At 40.9% G+C, this 27,828-nt stretch overlaps 1 protein-coding gene and 1 pseudogene across 2 annotated transcripts; one reads left to right on the top strand and one right to left on the bottom strand.

Annotated features, from left to right (window-relative positions):
• Positions 1-712: 712 nt before the first annotated feature.
• On the top strand, positions 713-27,695 carry PTGES3 (prostaglandin E synthase 3). Its single transcript, XM_081250129.1, has 8 exons — positions 713-1,071; positions 19,885-19,998; positions 20,151-20,220; positions 20,770-20,868; positions 23,291-23,380; positions 25,265-25,327; positions 26,217-26,241; positions 26,531-27,695. Coding segments are annotated over exons 1-8 (483 nt in total). The 5' UTR covers positions 713-1,069; the 3' UTR covers positions 26,551-27,695.
• On the bottom strand, positions 7,183-13,810 carry LOC308625659 (heterogeneous nuclear ribonucleoprotein A1-like; annotated as a pseudogene). The gene has a single exon. The product of its transcript is annotated as a heterogeneous nuclear ribonucleoprotein A1-like (transcript).
• Positions 27,696-27,828: the final 133 nt, after the last annotated feature.

The following is a 27,828-nucleotide window of genomic DNA, read 5'->3' on the forward strand; positions in this document are numbered from 1 at the left end:
GATTCTCTTGGTTACCAACCCCCAAGAGCCTAACCCAGTGCCTTGCACAAAGCGGCAGTTCGACCGCAGAAAAAAGATGGGGGACCTCCACCCCCAACTGATGTGCCTGGAGACACGAAAGTCCTAGTCTCTCCATTCCCACAAACTTAGACCCTTACAGCATTCCTGTCTCACCTACAGCACTAATATCTCAAAGCAGGTGCAAACGCCGGCCCCCAAGGGTAAACGTTCCTCCTCAGCCAAAGACCTCAAATTTCCGCTGCCCCTGTACAGGGTCTCCAACTCTCATAAAAATGGCGAGGTGGACCAAGGCCCTGCATTCGGAAGTTAGCCCTTCTCCGCAAATATATCACCAGCAGAGGCTTTTCCCCTCCTTCTGCGGTGGAATGTTTCCTCAGTGGGCCGCGTTACGCTCTTAAAAGTAACTGAACCCTCATTTCACTTTTCAAGCCTCCGGACTCTGCGTCCCTCCGCCTCCGCCTTCCTGCCGGGGTCAACGCGGCCGTTTCTCGGGGAGATCGCCCGAGGCGGGTGGCCGGGAGGTTAGGCGGCCAACGATTTTCCACCACAAGGGGGGAGGGCGGGAGGAGCGGCGGGAACCAGACGGGCCCGAGGCAGCGGACGTAGGGCGGGGCCAGCGCTAGGAAGGATCGCGAAGGAGCTGGGAGGCCCCGCCCTTTCCGTAGATATCTCTAGAAAGCCGCGCAGGAGCCCGAAAACAAAGAGTGCGCACGCGCGGCGGCTAGGCCCGGGCATTTTGCTGCGTCACCAGCCGCCGCCCGGCCTCACCACCCCTCGCTCGCACGCACGCACGTTCGTTCTCCGTTCTCGCGCCCCTTTTCCTACACTTTCCTCTTCTCCCCGACCGGAGGAGTCGCTCTCCCCGCGCGGTGCATTCTGGGGACCCAGGTCGAGCCCGCCGCCGCCGCCGCCGTCGCTTGAGGGAAGCGAGAAGAGGCCGCTACCGGGGAGAAGACGCCGGAGTCGCCACCGGAGAGGAGTCGCCTGCCCAGGAGCTGCCGTCGGAGACGCCCGCCACACGTTCGCCCGTCCCCCTGCCCCGTTCACGATGTGAGTGCGACACCCAGCCGAGGGAAGGTCGCCCGTGAGGGAGGCCGAGGCCGCGCGGGGGGCTGCCGGGAAGCCGTCCCTTCCCCTCCCCCGCTTTAGGCCCCCTCGGCTTTTCCCCCTCGGTAGAAATCGTTCTTGCCTGGGGGTGGGAGGTTCAGTATCCTTGTTACGATTACCGTTGGCGGGTGGAGGACATGTTTCCTCCGATGTCCGCTTCCCCCACCTCTAAACCGGCCCTCGGCTTCCCCGTGCCGGAAATCCCACCTTGCCCCTTAGGCAGTGCCGGCTGCTCCTAACTCTCCGTAACTTAGCCGTAGGCCTTAGTCTCCCGTGAGCTTTTCGTTGTCTGGGCGCCCTGGAGGCGTGGACCCTCGTGGGCTACCGCTCCGCTCCTGGGGTGGTCTGCTCCTGTCGCTCTCTGATGGTGCGGCCAGGCCCGGGGCCAAGTGCACCTGCGGTGGGTGCTACCACAAGGCTGTTGGTGCTCGTAGAGCACCACGCGGCCGTGCGCCGCGAGCGACAGGTACTGCTAGGCGACTGGAGGGAGGCCATACCGTCGCCGCAACTTAACTTCCCTCTCAGGTGTCGTGATTGCTTGAGTATGATCTTTCCAGGCTTCCTCCTAACTCCAGTCTCGCTGAGGGAGTGAAAGTTGCCAAAACTCAGCTGTGTCCCTGGCAGCGAGGAATTACCATTGAGCAGGGCGTTCTGCACGTGTTGGAGTCGAAAGATACTTGTGGGCATTTTCAGTGTTCTATATTAAACTTGAGGCGAGGTTTCATCATCCTATCTTAGTTTAAGGATGAAACAGGTATGTCGTTACCTTTTTGTTTCCTTAGCTTAATTTTCTTTACGTGAAGTGACTACAGATTGTTTAGAAGCTTTATGATACAGGAAAACCTTGGTGATTTTAACCGAATGAGAATTCTTGGCATCGCCACTTTCAGCCTTTTGATTTTTCTCAGGGAAACCTTTACATTTTCAGATACGAGAACTGCCGGTTTAGTAGTTTTTTGGTTCTAATCACTCCCTAAAAATTATGTATGGAGAGCAATTGAGGGGAACAATTTTTATTCCTGTAAAAAGTAATGCACTTGCAAGGGTTTAAAATAATAAAATAATGACCTTTGCGGTGAGTATTCAGCTAGACGTCTAAATAGATAAGTACAGAAAACACTACAGTCACTTGATGGAAAAGAAGCCTTGAGAAGAATGCATGTATTATTGTAAAGTGACATACTAGAATTTTGGAAGGATTCCTCTACCCCCAAAAGTGGTATGTAATAGAAGATTTTAGATTCCTCCACCCCCAAAAGTGGTATGTAATAGAAGATTTTAATCTGTGAAAAATAGCTTGTGCTTTTTCTCTTTGACATCTATTCCAAATAATGTAGCAGGATTGTCAGTCTTAAAACATCTGTGAGGAGAAAATTAATCCTCAGATAAGGCATTACCAACTTTTAATAGATTAATGTAGCCAAGCAAATTTTTTCGTGAAGAAATAGTATGTTTAATATGGTTTGAGATAGAAACACTTTCGGAGGTCACATAAAATAGTTAAATAGGTAAGAAATATTAAATTATGTAAATAGGTTAAAAACTCGGATGATAAGTGTAGCAGTATTCCAAAAAGCAGTCAGAAGAATGCTGTTTTCAAAATGAGTGTTTTGAAGGGACCAGGTAAATTTCATTGTCTTTAAGGTATTCAGTATATGCCATCTTGCAAATTCTTTAGGGGATCTTATTAATGACTGAATTTATAAGATGAATATTATGAGTCAGTTATTTGGGTTGGAAGAGACTTTTAATGAGTCCTAGGAAGAATCTGGCTGATGAGCCTTCATTTTGTTGATGTGTGCTGTAGACCTTTTTTTTTTAGCCGTAGAGAGAGACATTTTACGCTGGACATCTCAAGGGTTTTACGGTCTGTTTTTTAATCATTTGATTGCTCTTCAGTCGTCATTTCCTAGACAAATTTTTTCTAATCAAGTTTTGTCTAGTAGTTTGCATAAAAGCTCTCAATCTCTCACCTACCTTGGAGGAGGCTGGGAGTTTTAGGACCTCTCTGTCCTCCATTTAAGACCTGCACAGATCCCCTGCAGGGGGCGCTACTTTACTTTTTTTTTTTAAGCTGTTGTAGTTGGTTCTAGGTTTTAAGTTGGACGTATTAACAATAGATATGAAGTAAAACGTTTAATTTAGTTTTGAGCAGTTTCAAATCATTCTTTCCAATGTCTTGTAGTTAAATTAATAAATTGTCCAGAAGATACTGTGACCATTGCTAGCATTAGTTAAAATCTTAACCTTGCCATCGTTCGGCTTTGTAAGATTGAGTCCACAAAATAAAATCATCTGTCTTTAACCTCCAAAACAAATGGTAATAGTGACAATACAGCATATGGTTAATTTCTATAAGTTAAGGAAGAGTAACTGATGATGGGTTTTGTTCAGTGTTGATTTCCTAAGCACTGTAACCTAGCAACTGGATTTTCTTTTTTTCTGTGCTTAGTTAGACTTTAACTGGAAGGCAGTAGAAACGAAGTGACAAATCACTTGAGGCAGACCAGGATGTATTGTTAATATTCTCCTGTTTAATTGTGTTTTCTCAGTTTTAAGATCTTCTAGAAGCTGTATCATTTTAGAGTCATAGGTGGTTAGTGATGATTGCTTTTCAGGAAAAAATATCTTCGTAATAAACTGTTTAGAATCAGTCTAGCTCTGAAACATTAATAATCATATTTTATCTGGGTTATTAAGAATTGCTGCATCTAGTGTATTTTACTACAGAAATACAAAGTGCGTTTTAGTAAACTTTATTATTTACTGTGTAGGTTAGGGATAGATTTTTTTTTTTTTTTTTTTTTTTTTTTTTTGGTGGTCCGCTGGCCTCTCACTGTTGTGGCCTCTCCCGTTGCGGAGCACAGGCTCCGGACGCGCAGGCTCAGCGGCCATGGCTCACGGGCCCAGCCGCTCCGCGGCATGTGGGATCTTCCCAGACCGGGGCACGAACCCGTGTCCCCTGCATCGGCAGGTGGACTCTCAACCACTGCGCCACCAGGGAAGCCCTAGGGATAGATTTTAAATTGAGGCTGAGTTCCACAGGACACCTTAGAACTTTTAGTTTTCCAGGAAGATGCCAATTACTTTAAATCTTATCTTGAGTAATATGCCCTCACCCGTGTTGTACTCCAAAACCAAATAAAATGTGCTGTTGTGGATTTTCTATGCCGTAGTTGATCTTCTCGTGTAGCCGTACTTTATTGCTGAAAAGTGTTTGTATCAGGGCTCTTTCCAACTCAGCATGCTTAATTATCTTTGTGTACTGAAAGGATCAAAGCCACAGAGGTGTTTTTTTAACTTTTAATTTTATTACATTACAGGATTTAGTTCTTCAGATATCGATTCACAACACTGATGATTAGTATAAACAACTGTCCCAAATAGGACTGGAACCCAGAATTTCTCACAAAGACATTTTTTCCACTTTACAAAAAGGGAGAATAATTTTCTAGGTGGTCTTTTTTTTTTTTTTTGCGGTACCCGGGCCTCTCACTGTTGTGGCCTCTCCCGCTGCGGAGCACAGGCTCCGGACACGCAGGCTCAGCGGCTGTGGCTCACAGGCCCAGCCGCTCCGCGGCATGTGGGATCTTCCCAGACCGGGGCACGAACCCGTGTCCCCTGCATCGGCAGGTGGACTCTCAACCACTGCGCCACCAGGGAAGCCCACAGGTGGTCCTTTTATTTCCATTAAATAACCATGCCTGTAGTACAGTTTTTCTTTTTTCCCCTGAAATATTTATTTATTTGGTTGTGTTCGGTCTTAGTTGTGGCTCAAGGGCTCCTTAGTTGTGGCTCGAGGGCTCCTTAGTTGTGGCATGCAAACTTAGTTGCAGCATCCATGTGGGATCTAGTTCCTGGACCAGGAATGGAACCGGGGCCCCCTGCATTGGGAGTGTGGAGTCTTTACTGGACCACCAGGGAAGTCCCACACTTTTATATTTTAGAGTGGGAATTACCAAAGAAAGGAAGTAGCACAAAGGTTCACAAACTTTCTTGATTCACCCCTTGGTGTCTTAGTAGTATTTTTGTTGTTACTATTTTGTATTTTTTTATTTGTTGGTTGGTTGGTTTTTTAATGGTGCTGCTAGGCCAAAAGGAGTAACCTAGAAGTTCTGTTTATTAGATAGTTGGCTCCAAACAACTTACATATTTTGTCCTTATAGCCTGTTAGCTTTTCGGAAAGCTAACACATAAATTGAAAGAAAAATGTAGTTTCTTGTATAACCACAGTTACTAATGAAAGGTGTATGCCTTTTGGGAACAGTATAACTTGTTATACCTTGAAATAGGATTGGATACTTCCATCTTCCATCTCAATTCCTGTTCCCTGTTGATTTTTTTGTAGGTCTTTTTTTTTTTAATCGTAACCACCAAAAACCCAGCTTTGCAAAGATGAAACTTAGTGGAGAGGGATACAGTGCAGTCTGCTGTTGAAACTGAACCACTTAGTGTCTTGACTGAAGTTGAGTATCACTGAATTGCTCTTAAATTTGAAATATCCTGTGGCAGCCCTGTAAATTCTTCCATAGTGCCTTGATGCACCTTGTTTTGTAATTTGGGGATCATTGGACTTGCATGTATATTCAGATTAACTTTCCAGGAAGTTTTACATAGTAGTACAACTGGCATACAGAAGATCTGAAAATATGAGAAGTATATCAGGGTTTCTCTGAGCAAAGAATACGTGTGAGAGAGTTTTGGTTTTAGATGTTTACAGGCAGGGCTTTTGATAATACTTAACAAGGAAAAACTGCTCAGTCTGTGAAACTGGAACTGCCTTTTTTTTTTTTTTAGCAGAATTTTCATGTTGCCATTATCATTCCTCACTTAGTACAAACTGAAATAGGTTTACCAGTTTCTCGATTCTCTTTTGCAAATAATAGACCAGTTGATAGACTTGGTTTTAAATCAGTTATTCTGAACTTTGTAACATCTTTTAAACTTTTTTTTTTTTCTCCCTTGGTTATAATGAGGTTGTTTTCTTCCGTAACCCCCTTTTTTTTTCCTTGGCTGCGTTGGATCTTCATTGCTGTGTGCAGGCTTTCTCTAGTTGCAGTGAGCAGGGGCTACTCTTCATTGCAGTGTGTGGGCTTCTCTTGTGGAGCACAGGCTCTAGGCACGCGGGCTTCAGTAGTTGCAGCACGTGGGCTCACTAGTTGTGGCACGTGGGCCCTAGAACGCTCGGGCTTCAGTAGTTGCGGTGCACAGGCTCAGTAGTTGTGGTGCACAGGCCCAGCTGCACTGCGGCATGTGGGATCCTCCTGGACTGGGGATCGAACCCCTGTCCCCTGCACTGGCAGGTGGACTCCCAACCACTGTGCCACCAGGGAAGTCCCTGTAACCCTTCTTGATGTTTAAAAATACTCTGGGATACATAGAAGATGAGTGAATTTAGTTTTTAAGAAGCTTTTCATTTACCGGAAATGTTTAGTTTATGGAGGATAAACATAGAGGATACTTTCTCCATTATCAAGTTCTAATAAAAAGCTAGTCTTCTGATTATTATTGTTTTATCTTAGAATTCAAAGTGATGTTTTAAATCAGGCAAACATGTTCCATTAAAAATAAATTTATATGGGGATTATCATTAATTACTTCTGAATAAACTATGTGAGGTTACAGATTGTGATGTAATGTATCTTACAAATGTAATTAAATATACAGATGAGTTACTTTTCAGAGTACAAACAAAAAACATTGTCTTATAGTGTATCACTTATTTATACTTTAAGAAAGGTAAACCATAGCTAGTAATGGATCTGATCCCTCTACCCCCATGTTTCTTAGAAGAATTTTGGGCTAAATTTCATCCAACTTGAACGTGAGCTTCTTAAGGGCAGAGATTTCTGTCTGCTTTGCTGACAGCTGTATCTCTGGAACAATTCCCGGTATCATGTTTAATAAATATTTGTTTATTGAATAATATTTATGGACTCTAAATCTCTTTCAGCTATAAGACTGGCTATATGAGGTGCTTGACAGTGATGTTTGGAACTAACTGGGATCTTTTACAGTTGGTCCTTTATTCTGTTGTATCGCATCTTCAGTCAAATTCAGCTATATGTCAACATAGATAGGCTTCTTTTTTTTTTTTGGCCGCACTGCACACCATGTGGGATCTTAGTTCCCCAAACACCAGTCGAACCCATGTCCCCTGCATTGGAAGCACGGAGTCTTAACCACTGGACCACAAGGGAAGTCCCTATCTCATGCAGAGTGGGCAAGTAGTTAGGTGGTCAGTAGGTGAAAGATAGAGTTGGTGAGAGTCATTTATACCTTTAGAGTCTATTAATTGAGGCTTTGCTATATTTTGGAAAATCTGGAAAAGAAGGACCACCAAATCAGTATATACTCTCAAAGTACATTTGCCTTGTTTGTGAGCCCTTTATTTTGAGAATGTTTATTTTGGGACTGTTTAGCTTATTAGTTATGATTTGGTCAGCTTGATTTTTTCTCTTAATTAACTGGGTGATTACCATAAATTCTCCTTTAAGAGATTCTACCCTTCTTTCTTTTCCCCCTCCATTTTTTTTTAAATCTAAAGAAATTGGCCTTCCAATCAAAAACTAATACTTACACTTTTTCTGCTTGATTAATTCCTGTATGAGGCCATTAGTTGAAGATAAAACCTAATAGATTTTAAAATATTTGTTTTATCATAAAGATTGTCATTTAGTGCATCCTTGTATCACATTTTGCAGTCTTAAATATTTTTACAGAAGTAGAGCATTTTTTATGTTTAGTTTTTTGGCTGTGCTGTGCGGCATGCAGGACCTTAGTTCCTCGACCAGGGATTGAACCCGTGTCCCCTGCATTGGGAGTGTGGAGTGTTAACCACTGGACCACCAGGGAAGTCCCAAAAGTAGAGCATTTTTATTAAAAGGTTGTTATTGCTATTTTCCCCAGTATATATATCTGTTTTTTGGGGTTTTTAAAAAAATTTCTTTATTTTTGGCTGCATTGGGTCTTCGGTGCTATGCGCGGGCTTTCTCTAATTGCAGCAAGTGGGGGTTTCTCTTCATTGCAGTGCGCGGGCTTCTCATTGCAGTGGCTTCTCTTGTTGTGGAGCACGGGCTCTAGGCATGCAGGCTTCAGTAGTTGTGGCTCACAGGCTCAGTAGTTGCGGCACACAGGCTTAGTTTCTCCACGGCACGTGGGATCTTCCCAGACCAGGGATCGAACCCGTCCTCTGCATTGGCAGGCAGATTATTAACCACTGAGCCACCAGGGAATTCCCTATCTGTATATGTTGAAGAGCCTAATGTTTAGTGACCAAATAATAGTATTCTAATTTTTTCTCAATGATTCAGAGTAAGAATTGAGATATTGACCATATGTCTCATTTGTGTATGTTAAAACTTTTTTATAAAAAAACTAATTTGATTGAACAGTCCCATGACAGTTCTTAATGATTTCTGGGGGGAAAACACCAAAATGATGTGGAATCCTGTGTGATTCTATGGGACGAGCATGTAATGTATACGTATCCCGTGAGGTTGAGCTAAACTGTGCATTTCAGGAAGCCAAATTTGAATTATTATGGTATTAACTAAGATTTGTAGGCCTCACACTTGAATAGTAAAAATTTTTTCTTTCACTAAATTCTCACAGAGCTCACAAATTTTTTTTAAGTTTTAATATAAATTTATTTATTTTTGGCTGCATTGGGTCTTTGTTGCTGCCCATGGGCTTTCTCTAGTTGCGGCGAGCAGGGGCTACTCTTCACTGCAGTGCAGGGGCTTCTCGTGGAGCACGGGCTCTAGGCGCGTGGCCTTCAGTAGTTGTGGCATGCAGGCTTCAGTAGTTGTGTCACACAGACCTCACAGTTTTTCATGTTTACTGTATGATGGTCCAGAGTACTTGCTTACAAAAACTTTTATTGGCTGATTGGCTGTGCTCTGCAGCATGTGGGGATCTTAGTTCCCTGACCAGGGATCCAACTCTTGCCCCCTGCAGTGGAAGCGCAGAGTCTTAACCACTGGACCACCAGGGGAATTCCCCTTACAAAAACTTCTGAACATTGGAAATTCTGAGAGACAAAGAAAATAAAGATGTTGGAGCTTTGATGGTAGTATTGGTTATAGAGACAAGTCATATGCTGTAGAATTCTATTAGATACAGAATTTTTTCTCTCTCAAGGTATTCAGACTTCTAAAGTGATGATAGCTATAATTAATGTTTTTTTTTTAACTACACAGATACAGAATAAACTCCTTTCCATGGTCCCCAGGGACGTCTGTGACCTTGGTTTTCAACCTTAAGCTTTATGAACTTATCTGGAGTTATCTATGATATGTTTGTCCTACCAGTTCATAAAAGGCTTGATGTGTCCTAATTATCTTTTAATAATTTAATTTGTCCTGCACATAGTAAACTATCAGAAGAACTGCAATAACCTGGAAATGTTCTTTAGCAAGTTTTTTCCATGTAGCTTTGCTGGTTGTTTTAGTCTGGGCTGCTGTAACAGAATACCACAGACTAGGTAGTTCATCAACAGCAGAAACTTATTGTCTACTATTCTGCAGTCTGGAAGTTCAAGATTTAGGCACCAATATGGTCACCTTCTGGTGAAGGGGCCCACTTTCTGGTTCATAGCTTCTTGCTGTGTCCTCATAGTAGTGGAAGGGGCGAGGGGCCCCTCTGGAGCAGTGAAAGGGCTAAGGGCTTCTCTGGAGCTTCTTTATATATAAGGCATGACCTTATTTATTTTTTAAATAAATTTATTTTATTTATTTATTTTGGCTGCGTTGGGTTTTCGATGCTGCGCACGGGCTTTTTCTAGTTGCAGCGAGCGGGGGCTACTCTTTGTTGCGGTGCGGTGGCTTCTCTTCTTGCAGAACACGGTCTTTAGGCACGCGGGCTTTAGTAGTTGTGGCGCACGGGCTTAGCTGCTCCGCGGCATGTGGGATCTTCCTGGACCAGGGCTTGAACCCGTGTCCCCTGCATTGGCAGGCGGATTCTTAACCATTGCGCCACCAGGGAAGCCCCTAAGGCATGACTTTAATTTATGAGGGTTCTACCCTCATGATCTAGTAGTAAGCACCTCTCAGAGGTCCCACCTTCGAATATCATCCCGTAGAGCATTAGGATTTCAATGTATGAATTTGGAGGGCATGCATTAAGGTCATTGCACTGGTGCATCCTTTCTTGGGGTGGGGGGGTGCACGCCTCACAGCATGTGGAACTTCCCTCGATCAGGGATCAAACCCGTGCCACCTGCAGTGGAAGTACGGAGTCTTAACTGCTGGACCAACAGGGAAGTCCATGGTGCATCCATTTTTTTTTAAGGGAGAGGTGCTTGTAATTTTCTACAAATGAGAATAAAAATGCGCGAGATTCTAGTATATTAAAAATGGTATTTGGGAACAAATGTGGTTTCCACTCTGTCATCTTAAGACAAACTAAGAAATTTTAGTCAGAACTACAGGGGAGAATTTTAGGTTATGCAAAGTTTAGTTGCTTGAATTGACATAGCCCTAACATTGAGCTTGGAAGAACTTGTCAGAACTTGGAATGTCCCACTTCGGAGCATTTGGGTATTATTTTGTTATAAGTAGTGGCTTATTCACATAATATATGCAGAGGTGAAAAAGTTTTTGCATTTATAGGTATGTTACTATTAAAATGAATTAACAGACTTGAACAGTAGTTTGGGATTTTGCCAGTGTTTGTATAAGACGGGACACGAATCCAACATAGTTTAGGAGCTAGAGTTTAAAATCACTCTTTCTCTGGGTTAATCGGAGAAAAGAGTTGTGATTTCATAAACACTTGGTTTTCCTTTCAAATGAGTAAATATGTGTGTTTATTACTGTTTAGGTTAAGTGTAGGATTCCCTCCCCGCCTTGTATTTTCAGACGGTTTAGATCGGGGCACTTGGTAAATATTAGGCTTTACAGGCCACAAGTATCTGTCTCACATTTTTTTTTTTTTTGTGGTACACGGGCCTCTCACTGTTGGGGCCTCTCCTGTTGCGGAGCACAGGCTCCGGACACGCAGGCTCAGCAGCCATGGCTCACGGGCCCAGTCGCCCCGCGGCATGTGGGATCTTCCCAGACCGGAGCACGAACCCGTGTCCCCTGCATCGGCAGGCGGACTCTCAACCACTGTGCCACCAGGGAAGCCCCTGTCTCACATTTTTGTTTTCACAACTTTAAAAATATAAAAACCATTTTTGGCTCCAGGTTAGGATCATTTAATTTTCTGTTTATTGTCTGGTAAATGATTTTATTAGTTGGCTAGGGCTACCATAGCAAAGTACCAGAGACTGGGTGATTTAAACAGTAGAAATTTATTTCCTCACAATTCTGGAGGGTGTTAGTCCAAGATCAAGGTGTCAGAAGGGTTGGTTTCTTCTGAGGCCTCTCTGCTTGGCTTGCAGATGGCTGGCTTCTGTCTTCTTCACAGGATCTTCCCTCTGTAACTGTCCTAATCTCTCTCTCTTTTTAATTAATTAATTTTTTAAATTAATTTTTATTGGATTATAGTTTCTGTGCAACGTGTTAGTTTCTGCTCTACAGCAGATTGAATCAGTTATACATATACAGTTTATCCACTCTTTTAGATTTCTTATTTAGGTTACCACAGAACACTGAGTAGAGTTCCGTGTACTATACAGTAGGTTCTCATTTGTTATCTATTTTATACATAGTAGTGTATATATGTCAATCCCAGTTTCCCAATTCGTCCCATCTCCTCTTCCCCTCTTGGTAACCATAAGTTTTTGTTCACTACATCTGTGAGTATATTTCTGCCTTGCAAATAAGTTCATCTGTACCGTTTTTCAAGATTCCACATACAAGCGATATTGTATGATATTTTTCTCTTTGATTTCATTTTGTATGACAGTCTGTAGGTCCATCCACATCTCTGCAAATAGCAGCGTTTCGTTCCTTTTTATGGCTGAGTAATATTTCATTGTATATATGTACCATATCTTTATCCATTCCCGTCGATGGACCTTTTTTTTCCCCAAGAGGGTATTAAATCATTTATTGAATACACATGATAATGGATGGTACACAAGCTTCATTCCCATCTATAACTTTATCTGGTACCATAATTCAATTTAGATATATTGCATAGGGTGTGCCAACAATCATATTAATAACCAAAAAACTCCATCACTTGGCTTGGGTGACCCTTTTCACGGTGAACTCCAGGTCACAATGCAATAACTGTCAGTTCAACTACACCAAGGTTTCTGAAGGCAGTAGCTTTTCCACCAAAGCAGGTTGTAAATAAATTTTGAACGGAACCTGGCATCACCCTGAAGGAACTCTAACTTCACACTGTTGGGGTAGTTTACCAAAATGGTTTCAGAGTAGACTAACTTTACACAGCACATTTTTTTAAAAGACACATTTATTCAGCATCGTGATCAGACTATTAAATTTAGCAATCAACAGCATGGGTGCAAAAAAAAAGAAATCTACATTAAAACCCTTTGTTGGAATGCTTTACACTTTCCACAGAACAGAAACTGAAATAACTTGTTATACAGGTAGCCACAAATACAGTCCTCGAGTTTTTTTGCCCATACACATGAGTATCGTCTAAAACATGTGTTCTTTGTAGCAGCTAGGCCCTGCCACCACTGTGCTTGGCTGAGTTCACAAATCTGTTGTAACCTGTAGCTTCCCTGTCACTTCTCTTGCTCTCCTCTCCTGCTGAGCTTTGTTTCCTAGCAGTAATTAAAACCTTCTGCCACTGCCGTAGCTACTGCTGCTGTTGGAACCACCATAGCTACCTTGCTTTCGTGGTTTGGCAACGTATTAGCCTCCACCACCATAAGAGCCAGAACTTCTGCCTCCAAAGTTTCCTCCTTTCATGGGCCCAAAATCTGAAGATTGATTGTTGTAATTTCCAAAATCATTGTAGCTTCCACCACCTCCACAGTTGCTTCCATCATTACCAAATCCATTATAGCCATCCCCACTGCCACCATATCCACTACTACCATGGCTGCCACCAAAGCCACCTCGACCACTGAAGTTTCCTCCACGACCAAAGTTGTGATTCCCACCAGAACCACCACCACGACCACCACGAAAGTTTCTAGAACCACTTCGACCTCTTTGGCTGGGTGAAGCACTAGCCATCTCTTGCTTGGATGGGGCTTTCCTTACTTCACGTTTGTGGCCATTCACAGTGTGGTATTTCTGAATGACAGTCTTGTCTACGGAGTCATGGTCATCAAAGGTTACGAAAGCAAAACCTCTCTTTGCCACTGCCTTGGTCAGTCATGATTTCAACCACTTCAATTTTCCCATACTGTTCAAAATAATCTCTTAGGTGATGTTCTTCAGTGTCGTCTTTAATGCCAGCAACAAAAATCTTTTGACAGTTAAGTGGGCACCAGGTCTTTGAGAATCTTCTCTTGAGATGGCCCTCTTTGGTTCCACCACTCTTCCAACCACCTTGTGTGGCCTTGCATTCATGGCTGCATCCACCCCCTCCACAGTGGCATATGTGACAAACCTGAAGCCTCTGGAGCGCTTGGTGTTTGGATCCCTCATTACCACACAATCTGTGAGCGTTCCCCACTGCTCAGAATGGCTCCTCAGACTCTCATTGGTTGTTTCAAAGCTGAAACCTCCAGTGAAGAGCTTCTGCAGCTGTTGGGGCTCTTTGGGTAACTCTGACGTAGACTTGGCTGCAGTGGAGGGAGGAGATGTCAATGGTGCTTACTTGGCGGCGTCCACGGGCAGAAAGTCAGTGGACATTTAGGTTGCTTCCGTGTAACTGTCCTAATCTCTTACGAGGACACCAGTCATATTGGATTATAGCCTACCCTAAGATCTCAGTTTACCTTACTTTTTTTTTTTTTTTTTTTTTTTTTTTTTTTTTTTCTTTTTGCGGTATGTGGGCCTCTCACTGCTGTGGCCTCTCCCGTTGCGGAGCACAGGCTCTGGACGCGCAGGCCCAGCGGCCATGGCTCACGGGCCCAGCCGCTCCGCGGCATGTGGGATCCTCCCAGACCGGGGCACGAACCCGTATCCCCTGCATCGGCAGGCGGACTCTCAACCACTGCGCCACCAGGGAGGCCCTACCTTACTTTTTTAAAGATCCTCTCCACAAATACAGTCACATCCTGAGGTACTGGCGGTTTAGGACTTCAGCGTATGAATTTAGGATGTGATTTCAGGCCATAACAATGATATAAATCTAGATTACTTAATGTGAATTCAAGGAAAGGAAAGATTCTCCGCTGGTTCCAATGTCCTTGATACGAATGGAAACTAAAGAGCTTATATACCAGATCGCCATTAATGTGCTCCTTCTCCGTTACTATAGGTTCTTTTTTTTTTAATTTATTTATTTTATTTATTTTACTTTTGGCTGCTTTGGGTCTTCGTTGCTGCGCGTGAGCTTTTCTCTGGTTGCGGTGAGCAGAGGCTACTCTTTGTTGTGGTGCGTGGGCTTCTCATTGCGGTGGCTTCTCTGGTTGTGGAGCGCGGGCTCTAGGCACGTGGGCTTCAGTAGTTGTGGCATGTGGGCTCAGTAGTTGTGGCGCACGGGTTTAGTTGCTCCGCAGCGTGTGGGATCCTCCCGGACCAGGGCTCGAACTTTGTCCCCTGCATTGGCAAGCTGATTCTTAACCACTGCGCCACCAGGGAAGCCCTACTATAGGTTCTTAATGTGTAACTTGACTTTAACGAGGTAAACAGTACTATCAATTATGTACTATCAGATTATGTTGTTAAATTAGGCTAGAAAAGCATTTTTACCAGAGTTCATTGAAATAGCCATTTGTAAACATAGTGAGAGAAGAATCTGCTCACTATAATCAGGTTAATTCAACATTGTAAGTCAACTGTACTCCAATAAAAATTAACTTGAAAAAAATCAGGGTAATTGTTTTCAGCTTTATTACCTTTTTTGTTCAAACAGGAAAGGTAGAATACTACAATGAATTCCTCATGTACCCATTATTCAGTCACAACCATTATCAGTACAGGGTCATTCTTATTTTATCTACTCCCCTCCTCTTCTGCCCAGTGGATTTTTAAAAAAATATTTATTTGGCTGCACCAGATCTTTAGTTGCGGCATGTGGGATCTAGTTCCCTGACCAGGGATAGAACCCGGGCTCCCTGCATTGGGAGCACGGAGTCTTAACCCCTGGACCACCAGGGAAGTCCCTCTTTTTAAATTTTTAAATAACACAATTTCACAGTTAGACTGGGTTGCTCTAAAGGAAGAAAGCATTCCATGCCGAAACCATTTAATACCATTTTTTAAAAAGTATTATGAATGTAATAAATCCCCATCTACCCATCCACCAGATTCAACAGGCCTTTGCCACACTGCTTTCTCTCTCCCTTTTTCCTTAGTTATTTTAAAGCAGACTCCATGTACTTCCCTTTTAATCTTGAATGGACATTTGTTTTCCATAAAACAGTGCTTTTCACACCTAGCAAAACTAATGGTTTTCACATCATCTAATACTCTGTCCATATCTAGGTCTCCACGGTTTCAGTAATCTTTTTTATGTTTAGTTTGTTTGATTTACAAATTGCACTTGTTTGATAACTCTTAGGTCTCTCTTAATCTAGAGCAGTTCCCCCTCTTTTCTGCCATTGATTTAAGAAACAGTATTTTGGGGGCCTCCCTGGTGGCGCAATGGTTGAGAGTCCGCCTGCCGATGCAGGGGATACGGGTTCGTGCCCCGGTCTGGGAGGATCCCATATGCCGCGGAGCGGCTGGGCCCGTGAGCCATGGCCGCTGGGCCTGCGCGTCCGGAGCCTGTGCTCCGCAACGGGAGAGGCCACAACAGTGAGAGGCCCGCATACTGCCAAAAAGAAAAAAAAAAAAAAAAGAAACAGTATTTTGAATTTTTCACTTCTTGTGATATCATTTAACTTGTTTCTTTTCCTCATATTTCTTATAGACTGGAATTAAGTTTACTGTGGAATATATCATGTTGATCAAATCAGGAGGTGAATGTCTTGTCCCACTTTTAGTGATGCTAAGATAAGTTCTTTATCTGCTGTTCATCAAATCATTGTTAATGGTCCCATTCATTGATGAACACTGCCAAATCAGCTTAAAGGTTGCAAAATGGTGATTTTTTTTTTTCCTTCCTCACGTTTTATTCCACACAAAGCTGGAATTCTGTAAAGATGTTTCCTTCATGAACTGGCCCTATTCGGGTATCATGAATAAAGATTCATAAAGGGAAAGAAGGATAAATGCCTATTCTTTCTCTTTAATTGCCTTTTTGTAAAAAATTGGAGCTGTAGCATCTTCTGGTGATCTGGAATTGTAGGTAGTTTGTTTTACATTTCTTTAATCAATATAAACTGGAGTATTTATATTTTGTGTATTTGGATCAGTTTGCAGTCATCCTTTCAAATTGCCGTTGGCCAAGGAGAGAGAGACTAATTGTTTCCTCCTGTTTTGACTGATCTCGTTTTTTTGTTTTTTGGCTGTGTTGGGTCTTTGTTGCTGCGCTGGCTTTCTCTAGTTGCGGTGAGCGGGGGCTACTCTTCGTTGTGGTGCATGGGCTTCTCATTGTGGTGGCTTCTCTTGTTGCGGAGCACGGGCTTTAGGCGTGTGGGCTCAGTAGCAGCGGCACGCGGGCCCTAGACCGTGCAGGCTCAGTAGTTGTGGCACACGGGCTTAGTTGTTCTGTGGCATGTGGGATCTTTCCGGACCAGGGATCGAACCCGTGTCCCCTGCATTGGCAGGAGGATTCTTAACCACTGTGCCACCAGGGAAATCCCGACATAATTGTTTTTATTCTTATTGTTTTTTTATTCTTTGACCACAGCACGCGGCCTGTGGGATCTTAGTTCCCCAACCAGGGATCAAACCCGGGCCCCCTGCATTGGAAGTGCGGAGTGTTAACCACTGGACCACCAGGGAAGTCCCTGATCTCATTGTTTTTAATAGCTTGATTTGCACTATGAGATGTCCCAAGCTCATTTATATTTCCCACCTCGGAGCTGGGGTCAACCATTTCTCTATAGGGACTTATTTCTTTTTGTTGGGAATAAGTAGTAGTTTGACACTGGGGGTGTTCATTGCCCCAGATTGTTATTATTAGTGCTTTTTAAAGATAGGACTGTCTGGTTACTTCAAGTTGAAAATCTATGAACTTGGTCATTTAAAGTTTTAAGTATCTATTAAGTTAGCAAATATTTTCAGTTAAAGACCAAAGATGGGGGAATTTCCTGGTGGTCCAAGGGTTAGGACTCAGCGCTTTCATTGCTGAGGGCCTGGGTTCGCTCCTTGGTTGGGGAACTAAGCTCCCACAAGCTGCGGGGAAAAGACCCAAACATGTTACCACATATTGAGAATGCTGTTTTGGCAAGAAAATAAGCTAGAAATAATGTATGGCCTATTGGGACCTAATCATAAAACTCCTAAATTGTTTGTTAGCTCTATTAATACGGAAGTTTGGTTAGATGTCTTTTTCACAGGCATTTAAAAACGTGCGCCCCCCACCCCCCTTTTAATCTGCCAATAGATGCCTGAAAAAATAGCTTTTACCCTTGCTGATTTGTTGGTATTTAGACTTTGGAAATTGCCATCTGTAATTTTTTTTTTTTTTTTTGCGGAACACGGGCCTCTCACTGTAGTGGCCTCTCCCGATGCGGAGCACAGGCTCCGGACGCGCAGGCTCAGCGGCCATGGCTCACGAGCCCAGCCGCTCCGCAGCATGTGGGAATCTTCCTGGACCAGGGCACGAACCCGTGTCCCCTGCATCGGCAGGCGGACTCAAACACTGCGCCACCAGGGAAGCCCCATCTGTAATTTTTAATTTCAGATCTGATATCAGTGTTTTGGAGTAGAGTATGACTAGTCAGGTTTAACAGTTGTGTGAAAATGTTGATGAGCAGTTGGCTGTAACTTTAGAACTTTATTAAACTGCTACTGATCAGGGTTGGGAAGTTCAGAGGTTGGAAGCAAAACAGTTCCTTTAAGTTGAGTTGATTTATGAGTAGTGTTTGAACATATAATAACTAATTGGTTTTAAATTTTATTTTGAAGTTTTAGGTTTACAGAAAAGTTTCAAAGAATTCCTGTAACTTTGATTTTTAGATTATCAAAGCAGCACATGCTTATTTTTTAAAAAAATAATTGAAACAGTTGAGAATGAGGTTCCTCTACTTTGTCTCATCTTTCTGGTTCATTCTTTAGAGGCAAATGCTGTTCATTTGTGTGCGTGTGAATTCTTGGAATTTTCATGCATATGTAAATACTTATCTAAGTAACTTGTTTTAAAGATGACAAAGGAAATTTTTCAAAGCATTTACCACATATAATCTTTATTGCCTGTTAATTAACCACATTTGACTGTATTTGCTTCTAGATTTTTAGCTATATTCTAAAACATAATTTTAATGGATGAGTAGAGCTTTAGGCAGCTAACATTGAAGAAGACAGGAGTCTATTGCAAGGGACAGGAGCTGGTGAATAATAAAGAAAAAGCAAATATTCTAAGTTGTTTCTAGTATAAGTATGTATTGGATACAGATACAGATTAACACTTGGGACTATAAAGTTTAATTTTTTATCTAATGTCATTATTTAGAATCATAACGGTTTGTAAGGAAGATTTTTTTGCCCAGGAAAAAAAAAAACGGTTGCTTTGCTTTATATAGTCAGCTGCAAAGAGAACTTTCTTTTTTTTTTTTTTTTTTTGGCTGTGCTGCACAGCATGTGGGATCTTAGTTCCCCAGTTAGGGATTGAACCCCTGCCCCTTGCAGTGGAAGCTTGGAGTCTTAACCACTGGACTGCCAGGACAGTCCAAATGAGAACTTTTTTGAGGACAAATACTGTCATTTCTCATACTTAAAAAAAATTCCCCCCACAGTTCCTAACATGGTAAGTAGAAATGTTGAATACTGTATTTGAGTTGACAATGGATTAGTTCAGATTTTTATTTTTTAAAAATATGTGTTTATTTATTTTAGTTGCACTGGGTCTTAGTTGCAGCAGGCGGGCTCCTTAGTTGTGGCATGCATGTGGGATCTAGTTCCCTGACCTTAGTTGTGGCAGGTGGGCTCCTTAGTTGTGGTGTGCATGTGGGATCTAGTTCCCTGACCAGGGATAGAACCCGGGGCCCCTGCACTGGGAACACGGAGTCTTAACCACTGCGCCCCCAGGGAAGTCCTCTAGTTCTGGTTTTTAAAATTCTGTGAAGTTGAATTCTTAAGAGCAGGGCTATAAAGGAGTAGTACAAATTTTGACAGGGCTACCTAAATGCTTAACTCCAGTGAGCATTTTGTTTCATTTGTTAAATCCTTTCTAAGATGAAATTTGTATCATTGCATTTTGTTTGTTTGTTTGTTTTTAGTTTATTTTTGGCTATGCTGGGTCTTCGTGGGTGTGCAGGCTCCTCATTGTGGTACCTTCTCTTGTTGCAGAGCATGGGCTCTAGGTGCGCTGGCTTCAGTAGCTGTGGCTCACGGGCTCTAGAGCGCAGGCTCAGTAGTTGTGGAGCACGAGCTTAGTTGCTCCACAGCATGTGGGATCTTCCTGGACCAGGGATCGAACTGGTGTGTCCTGCATTGGCAGGAGGATTCTTAACCACTGCGCCACCAGGGGAGTCCATATCATTACGTTTTAACTTGTACTGCAGCTGTTAGGGAAAAAGATGTAGTTCATGTTTGAAATTGCGATAAACTGCCTTAAAATAATGCTCTGATGGAGAACAGAAGTATGTTACTTACATGCTAAGCTTTGGAGTTTATGTAAATAGTGAATTTCAGCTTAACTTTGTCTAATTTTATCTTTTTGTAGGCAGCCTGCTTCTGCAAAGTGGTACGATCGAAGGGACTATGTCTTCATTGAATTTTGTGTTGAAGACAGTAAAGATGTTAATGTAAATTTTGAAAAATCCAAACTTACATTCAGGTAAATTACCATTTTACATCATTGGGTAAAAGGCTTGTTTCAGGCAGCTTGAATAACTTTGGCTTGATTGTTTCGTGTTTTCATTGAAGATACTACTAATCCTTACCTCTTTGAAGAGACTCATTTTTTTTCCTTTTTCTTTTTTGGTACAGTTGTCTTGGAGGAAGTGATAATTTTAAACATTTAAATGAAATTGATCTTTTTCACTGTATTGATCCAAATGTAAGTAGTCTTGATGCTTCAATCCCAATTTAAACTGTAAGAAAATGGACATACTTTAAGTACTCATTTTAGAGATAAGCAGTAATTCTTAACAGTTCAGAGGCTAATAAGAATATATTTTGCATTATTTTCCTTCTTGTAACTACTTTTCTGGATACTCTTTTTTGTTCTTGTTATTGTTTGGACTCAGGGCAATACTTTTTTTTTAATTTTTATTATCTTTTTAAAATTAAATTGTGTAGTTGATGTAAGGGCCGTACTCTTAAGGCTTGTCTTATTTAAGCATAGATACATCTAAGCATGTTCTATGATTGTACCATATTTAGTTAATTTTTTTAAGGTTTTATTCTATTCACCTTGTGCAGGGGAGGAAAAATGTTTTTTGCAATTAGATAGCTTATGAAATCTTCAGTAGTCTAGGGGTTGTTTCAGGGTTTAGAGAAACTGTAGAGAAAGAAATTAGGAGAAATGACAAATAACCAGCTACTTTGTGTCCTGTAGTAATACCAGAGAGATAAACGGTGTGATAGCGCTTATTTTTGTTTTTAGGATTCGAAGCATAAAAGAACGGACAGATCAATTTTATGTTGTTTACGAAAAGGAGAGTCTGGCCAGTCATGGCCAAGGTTAACAAAAGAAAGGGCAAAGGTAGGTTCCTTCTTCTTTTTTTCAAAGTTTGGTATTTTTAAGTAATTAAAGATACATTGACATCAGACTAAAAAGTATCTGCCCAGCAAAGGAAACCATCAACAAAATGAAAAGACAGCCTACTTAATGGGAAAATATGTTTGTAAGTCATGTATCTGATAAGAGGTTAATATCCAAAATATATGAAGAACTCACACAACTCAACAACAAAAACCTGATTTAAAAATGGGCAGAGCAGTTTCCTGGTGGCCTAGTGGTTAGGATTCCAGGCTTTCACTGCCATGGCCCAAGTTCATCACTAATTATCAGAGAAATGCCTATCAAAACCACAGTGAGGGACTTCCCTGGTGGCGCAGTGGTTAAGAATCTGCCTGCCAATTCAGGAGACATGGGTTTGAGCCCTGGTCCAGGAAGATCCCACATGCCTCAGAGCAACTAAGCCCGTGCACCACAACTACTGAGCCTGTGCTCTAGAGCCGTGAGCCACAACTACTGAGCCCACGTGCCACAGCTACTAAAGCCCACATGCCTAGAGCCTGTACTCCGCAACAAGAGAAGCCACTGCAATGAGAAGCCTGTGCACCACAACAAAGAATAGCCCCCGCTCGCCACAACTAGAGAAAGCCCGCATGCAGCAACGAAGACCCTACGCAGCCAAAAATAAATAAATTTATTTAAAAAAACAAAACACAATGAGATAATCATGTCCTAACTGGTAGAATGGCTAATATGAAAAATAGAAATAACAAATGCTGAAGAAGATACAGAGAAAAGGGAGCTCTTGTACACTATTGCTGGGATTATAAATTGGTGTAGCCACTATGGAAAACAGTATGGAGATTTCTCAAAAAATTAAGGGTATAACTACCATATGATCCAGCTATTCCACTTCTGGATATTTATTTGAAGAATATGAAAACACTAATTGGAAAGGATGTATGCCACCCCTGCGTTCATTGCAGCATTATTTACAGTAACCAAAACATGGAAGCAACCAAAGTATCCATTGATGGATGATTGGATAAAATGTGGTGTGTGTGTATTCAGTGGATTACTACTCAGCCATTAAAAAAGAATGAAGGGCTTCCCTGGTGGCGCAGCGGTTGAGAGTCCGCCTGCCGATGCAGGGGACACGGGTTCGTGCCCCAGTCCGAGAAGATCCCACATGCTGCGGAGCGGCTGGGCCCGTGAGCCATGGCCACTGAGCCTGCATGTCCAGAGCCTGTGCTCCGCAACAGGAGAGGCTACAACAGTGAGAGGCCCGAGTACAGCAAAAAAAAAAAAGAAATCTTGCCATTTGCAGCAACATGGATGGACCTTGAGGGTAATAAACTAAGTGAAATGAATCAGAAGGAAAAAGACAAACCTAATTTTAAAAAGCATAACAAAACGAAAACTCACAGATACAGAGAACAGATTCATGGTTACCAGTAGGGAAAGGGTTGGAGGGGTGGGTGAAAGGGGTACAAGGAGTCAATTGTATAGTGATAGACGATAAGTGGACTTGGAGGGTGATCACTTTGTAGTTGTATACAGATGTTAAGTTACAGTGTTATACACCGGAAACTTACATTTTTTAAAAAAAAATTGGTACGAGGAATATAGTGTTTTTGTTTCATAGCTAGGTACTATTAATATTAAGGCCTTGTGTTCTATATATTTTCCTCTACTTTGAGGTTTATTAGCTTTAACTTAATACCAAGTGTGGTCAGAATAAGATAGCAGATAGTCTCTAATAGATGCAGACTATTCTGCATTGAAGAGGCAGACTTTACTTAGAAGTATAAATTACTCAGATGCTGCATCGGAGCATATCATGGTGACATTTAAAAAATAATAAATTAATCAAGTATCTGAATTTGAATAGTTTCTACCAGTGAATTTTTGTTTTAAAAAGTAGGTTTGTTCTTTTATTCTTTTTGTTTTTTTTTTGGCTGCGTTGGGTCTTTATTGCAGTGCACGGGCATCTCGTTGCGGTGGCTTCTCTTGTTGGGGAGCATGGGCTCTAGGCCCACCAGCTTCAATAGTTGTGGCACATGGGCTCAGTAGTTGTGGCTTACGGGCCCTGGAGCTTGCGGGCTTCAGTAGTTGTGGCGCATGGGCTTAGTTGCTCTGCGGCATGTGGGATCTTCCCAGGCCAGGGCTCGAACCTGTGTCCCCTGCAGTGGCAGGCGGATTCTTAATTCTAACCACTGCGCCACCAGGGAAGTCCCAAAAGTAGGTTTGTTTCTTACAACTGTGAAAGCAGCTTCATGAAACTATATTAACCATTATTACATTTTTCTAGGTTTTTTTTGTGTGTGTGTGCTGATTCCTTGCCTCACTGGTATGAACTCACAGGTCAAAAAATGTAGTTTTTAGGTACACACTAAAAGAGTACAAAATAACCTAATCATAGGGTGTTATTTGTATTGATCTATAGCTTAATTGGCTTAGTGTGGACTTCAATAATTGGAAAGACTGGGAAGATGATTCAGATGAAGACATGTCTAATTTTGATCGTTTCTCTGAGGTAAGTTCTTTTAAATGCATTCTTCCATCTCCCTCCCAGTGTATTTCTGTGTAGTCAATTTTATTTGGTTTTAAAGACATAGTGATATTTAGGACATGCATTATTTTACTTTCAAGACTGTTCTGCAGAAAACCAAATAATATTTTAACAATGGTCCTTTAACCTTCTTTTATGAATTTTTAAAAATTAGTGTTAAGTTCTAAAGTTGATGTATAACGACAAAAAAATAAACTGTACAATCAGTGCAGCACAGTTAATTTTTATTCCAGCATTGGAACACATTTTTTTTTTTTTTAAGGAGCATGAATGTAGTAATTGGCTTGCATTTTGGAGCCATGTAATATGAATATAAACCTTTAAACACAAGAATCACGATGAGATATGTACAATGAGTGGTGTGTAGGGATATTTTAATTGCAAAATCAGGGAAAGGATTTTAAGTAAGCCTGTTTTTCCAGGATGTCACTGAAATACATATTGCCATGGCCAAAGGGAAAAAATCATTGAGATTCTCTTAGGTAGACTAGACCTTATTAAATGTGTTGCAGTGAAGCTGATCAGAAAAGAAAACGTTAGATTGTAAGTTGAAGATATTCTCATTGTGATTTGAAATCTTGACTATACTTTTATGTTTCTTCTTTGACAACAAAGCGTTAAAAGGAGTAAGTGCCCAGCTTCATGTATGCAACTGCTTATTTAACATCTCTCCTCATATGGCTCTGGCACCTTGATTTCAAAACAGAGAAGGGAGATAATGGTATTCATGTGATTCTCCTAAACTATGCTACTCCTTACCTTTAGTAATTGATGCCACCATTTACCCAGCTGTGCAAGTCATAACTTCTTAACAGTGTTCTCTTTCACTGATTCTCTCTAGCCAGTATAACATTAACTGCTGTCTTTGCTGTCTGTATTTTGTTTTTGTTTCCTAAGTAGCTCTCAAATGTATTCAGTTCTGTGTCTATTGCCATTGCATCTCGGTACCTAGCATTGTACTTGGCACCTTTTGAGCATTTTTCCTGCTCAAAGAAACTTAACCAGTATTTAGTGCTTTCAGATGTAGGAAAACTCTTTACTACTTGCTCATATTATTTGAGAGTTGATGCCCAGAATTTTTATACTGAGAGATTTGAGTAGGTATCATTTTAAGGCCCCTTCTAACTCTGAAGTCCAGGTAAGCATGTATTTTTGAAGTCCCCATCTCATATTATTTAGTCTGCTTATTTGTTCCTCTTTAAATAATATACTGCTTGCTTTATGATCAGAAAGAACTAAATTTGGGAAATTAGTACTTTATGTATAAGTATGCTCTTTTGTTCCAGTTTATTGTAAGTATACAAGGGTGTTTTCCACAGTGTGTATCTTTTCTTTCAAGGTTTATGTTTCTTTTCTGTTTGTAACTTAGTTACTGGTGTTTAGCCTTTGATTCAGTATTCAGGCCTTTTATGCAAGCTAATCAGCCTAGAGGACTTTATTTTAAATTATTTATTGGTTCTTCACAGTATTTTAAAACTACAATGAGAATACCCTAATACACATGCCACTTAGTTGAAGATACAAAAATTTACAACTATTCAGTACAAATAATCTCATTCTTAGCCACCAGAGGTGACTGCTATTCAGGATTGTGGTGTTTAATAATTTTTCTTCAATGAGAACTTACTCTTAACTTCCTACAAGGTTTCAGGATTTTATGTAATTACCTATAATCTACCTTTTCCAGAAAGGAAGGTACCTAATATATAGTTTGATTTTTTTTTCTTTTTCTTTTTTTAAATTGGTTGAAATCTATGACAGACTTAAGGTTTATTCTGGAGCGTGCAACCTAATACTTAGGGCTTAATTTAACATCATTTTTAAAACTAATTTTTACACTTCAAATAGATGATGAACAACATGGGTGGTGATGAGGATGTAGATTTACCAGAAGTAGATGGAGCAGATGATGTAAGTCTATAAGTTCTTTTCTGTGTTTACTTAAATACTAAGAAACAATGTATTTTCAGGTTGTTTTATGTAGATTCAAAATTGCTCTTTTTTTTTTTGCCACTTTTAATGGTCTAAAAAATATTACAGGGAAAACCAGTTTTTTAAATGTGCTCATTTTTGAGGGATGGATACCTACTAGGAAACAGGTATCCCCTGGATCATTCTTCAAGGCACCAGATTTATAATTCAAAATTACTATTTTATAGAGACATATGCCTTACTCAGTTAACAGTTTAGGATGATTTTGACAAAGAAATATGAACAAGTTGTAACAGCAGGATTGGTCAGAGAGACGTATAATAAACAGATGGATGTTGTGAATCTATAAGGATATACTAGACCACTCTTCTCAACATTTCCCCACCTGGCATCCTGTTAACATCTTTAAGAAAGTTGTTCAGTGTAGTTTGGAAGATACTTAGACAATTCACCAGCTAGGATTAGAGTTCATTGTCTTCTGTCATTCCAGTGGTCTTCATATTGAGCCATTTTCCTCTTCCCATTGAATGCCAAGAGAGAAGAGAAACCATTTTATACCAGGATTCAGTCTGGTTGATAGGAAGGGATTTAAAGGGTGGGCTCAATTCCCACGAAAAGGCATATATCTTATAGGAAGATAGGTCCTCAGCTGTATGTCTGTTTGTCTTAAGTAAACCTGTTCTTAAGTCCATTGACAAGTTCAAAGATTGATATAACCACCAAACCAAAGATTATATCTAACCAAAGATTGATATATCTGCTACCTTAGTCAAAAGTACAGTGCTTCAGCTTTTTAAGGCGCAAACTGTTCAGTTAGCAGAGGAATGTTTGATCAACTTGGTAACTTTTAAAATTTTCCTTTCTGCAGGATTCACAAGACAGTGATGATGAAAGTAAGTATCTTTGTAAAAAGTATGTTTACACAGTGATATTTCACATCAGAGACCAAACTCTCAAAATAGAGAAGTTAACCTGTTTAAAATTCTTGGAAGATACATGATTGTTTCTTTATGGCCTCTAAAAAATAGCTAAAGCAGAAATTTGAATGATTTGAGATTCAAATTTAAAAAAAACAATTCTCTAGGAAACAACTCTTGGTGGCTGCTTTTTCCTATTGTAAAACTTTGAAGTTGTTAGGTTATTCCCTTGTAATTTATACTAATCTTTTAAAAATCCTTTCAGAAATGCCAGATCTGGAGTAAGGAATGTTGTCATCGCGGGATTTTGAGAAAGAAAAATAACTTCTGCAAGATTTCATGATTGAGAGAATTCCTAAGTTGATAGCTCTAAAGGCAGATTCTGTATTTGCCTCCTTTAACCCATTTTTCAACCTGTTTGTTTTTTTAAAGGCTTCACTAAGGGTTGATATGTACCATTGTATGGGGCAATTTTAAGTCAGCTAAGGCAATAACCTTATGCATGAACATTTCCCAGATTTCCATGATGCTGTTGAGGTCCTAGGCAATTGATAAAGCAGTTGTGATTAAAAAAAAAACATTTCACCTAAGTCTCCTTTACTTCATAACATAGATACTGACATGATCGGAAGCTTTCGGCTTAGGGAAAGTAAATTTTAGATTTTAGAACATGGACTCAAAGTGGCTGAAACAAATTGGTTGATACTTTAAACTGGTAACATGTTGTTCCTCTGGTATATCCTTCAGGATTGTTCCACTAAAGTTTTATTTTTCAAAAAATTTACTTCACATTATTGTACGTAAGTGATCACTTGTCAGTGTTCCAGATGTATCTTAGCTAAAACTAGTGAATGCCCTAACTTAGATGGTTTTGAAGCCTGTACATTTGGTATTGTTTGACCCTTAAACTTTTACATCTCTTAGCATGGAGGACGAAGAAAGGCTGTACATTGTTGCTTGAGTCTGTACATTTAGACCAAATTTGTATTTGCACTGTCAGTATGGCAAATGAGTGAAAAAAATGTTAATACACTATTGGATTTTTTATTTTATTATTTTTTTTTTTTTGATTCAGCTTGTACCTGGGCTGAAAACCTCAATTTATGTTCATGACAGTGGGGAGTTTTTTTAATGTCTACATTCTTTCTAATAAACTGTTGGAAGACTTCTTGGCTATCCTTTCAAGTGTCTGGCTTACTGTAATTTCATGTATTGCCATTTACTGGAATGGAGTTTTTATTTTTGCTTGAGGAAGAATTTGGGAATATTCCTCTGTTTGGGAAAAAAAAAAAGAGGCTTGCTGTAATGTCACAGAAAACCTTTTAAAAGTGGATCTGTAACAGAAAATTGTAGATGCACTTTGCAACAGTTGGAAAAGAAAGTGTTGTGATTTGATTGAAATAAAACTAAATGTGTTGTCCTCCTCTAAATCTTTGATCTTCCGCATTTTGGCACTTTTTATTCCTTCCAGCTTCTGCGTATTTGTCATAGCATAGAACTTCATATTTCAGTACTTCCTTATGTCAGTCATTCAGGACCTCTGTTACAGGCAGTGTTAAAGTG

Source organism: Mesoplodon bidens (genome assembly GCF_964165515.1).
Source record: "Mesoplodon bidens genome assembly, chromosome: 11".
NCBI classification, from domain to species: Eukaryota; Metazoa; Chordata; class Mammalia; order Artiodactyla; family Ziphiidae; genus Mesoplodon; species Mesoplodon bidens.

What these genes read in the sequence shown, in the direction of transcription:
- PTGES3 (XM_081250129.1), top strand. An exon ending in ATTTTGATCGTTTCTCTGAG is followed by an intron (nt 23,381 to 25,264) that starts GTAAGTTCTTTT and finishes CACTTCAAATAG; the next exon opens with ATGATGAACAACATGGGTGG. An exon ending in ACAAGACAGTGATGATGAAA is followed by an intron (nt 26,242 to 26,530) that starts GTAAGTATCTTT and finishes AAATCCTTTCAG; the next exon opens with AAATGCCAGATCTGGAGTAA.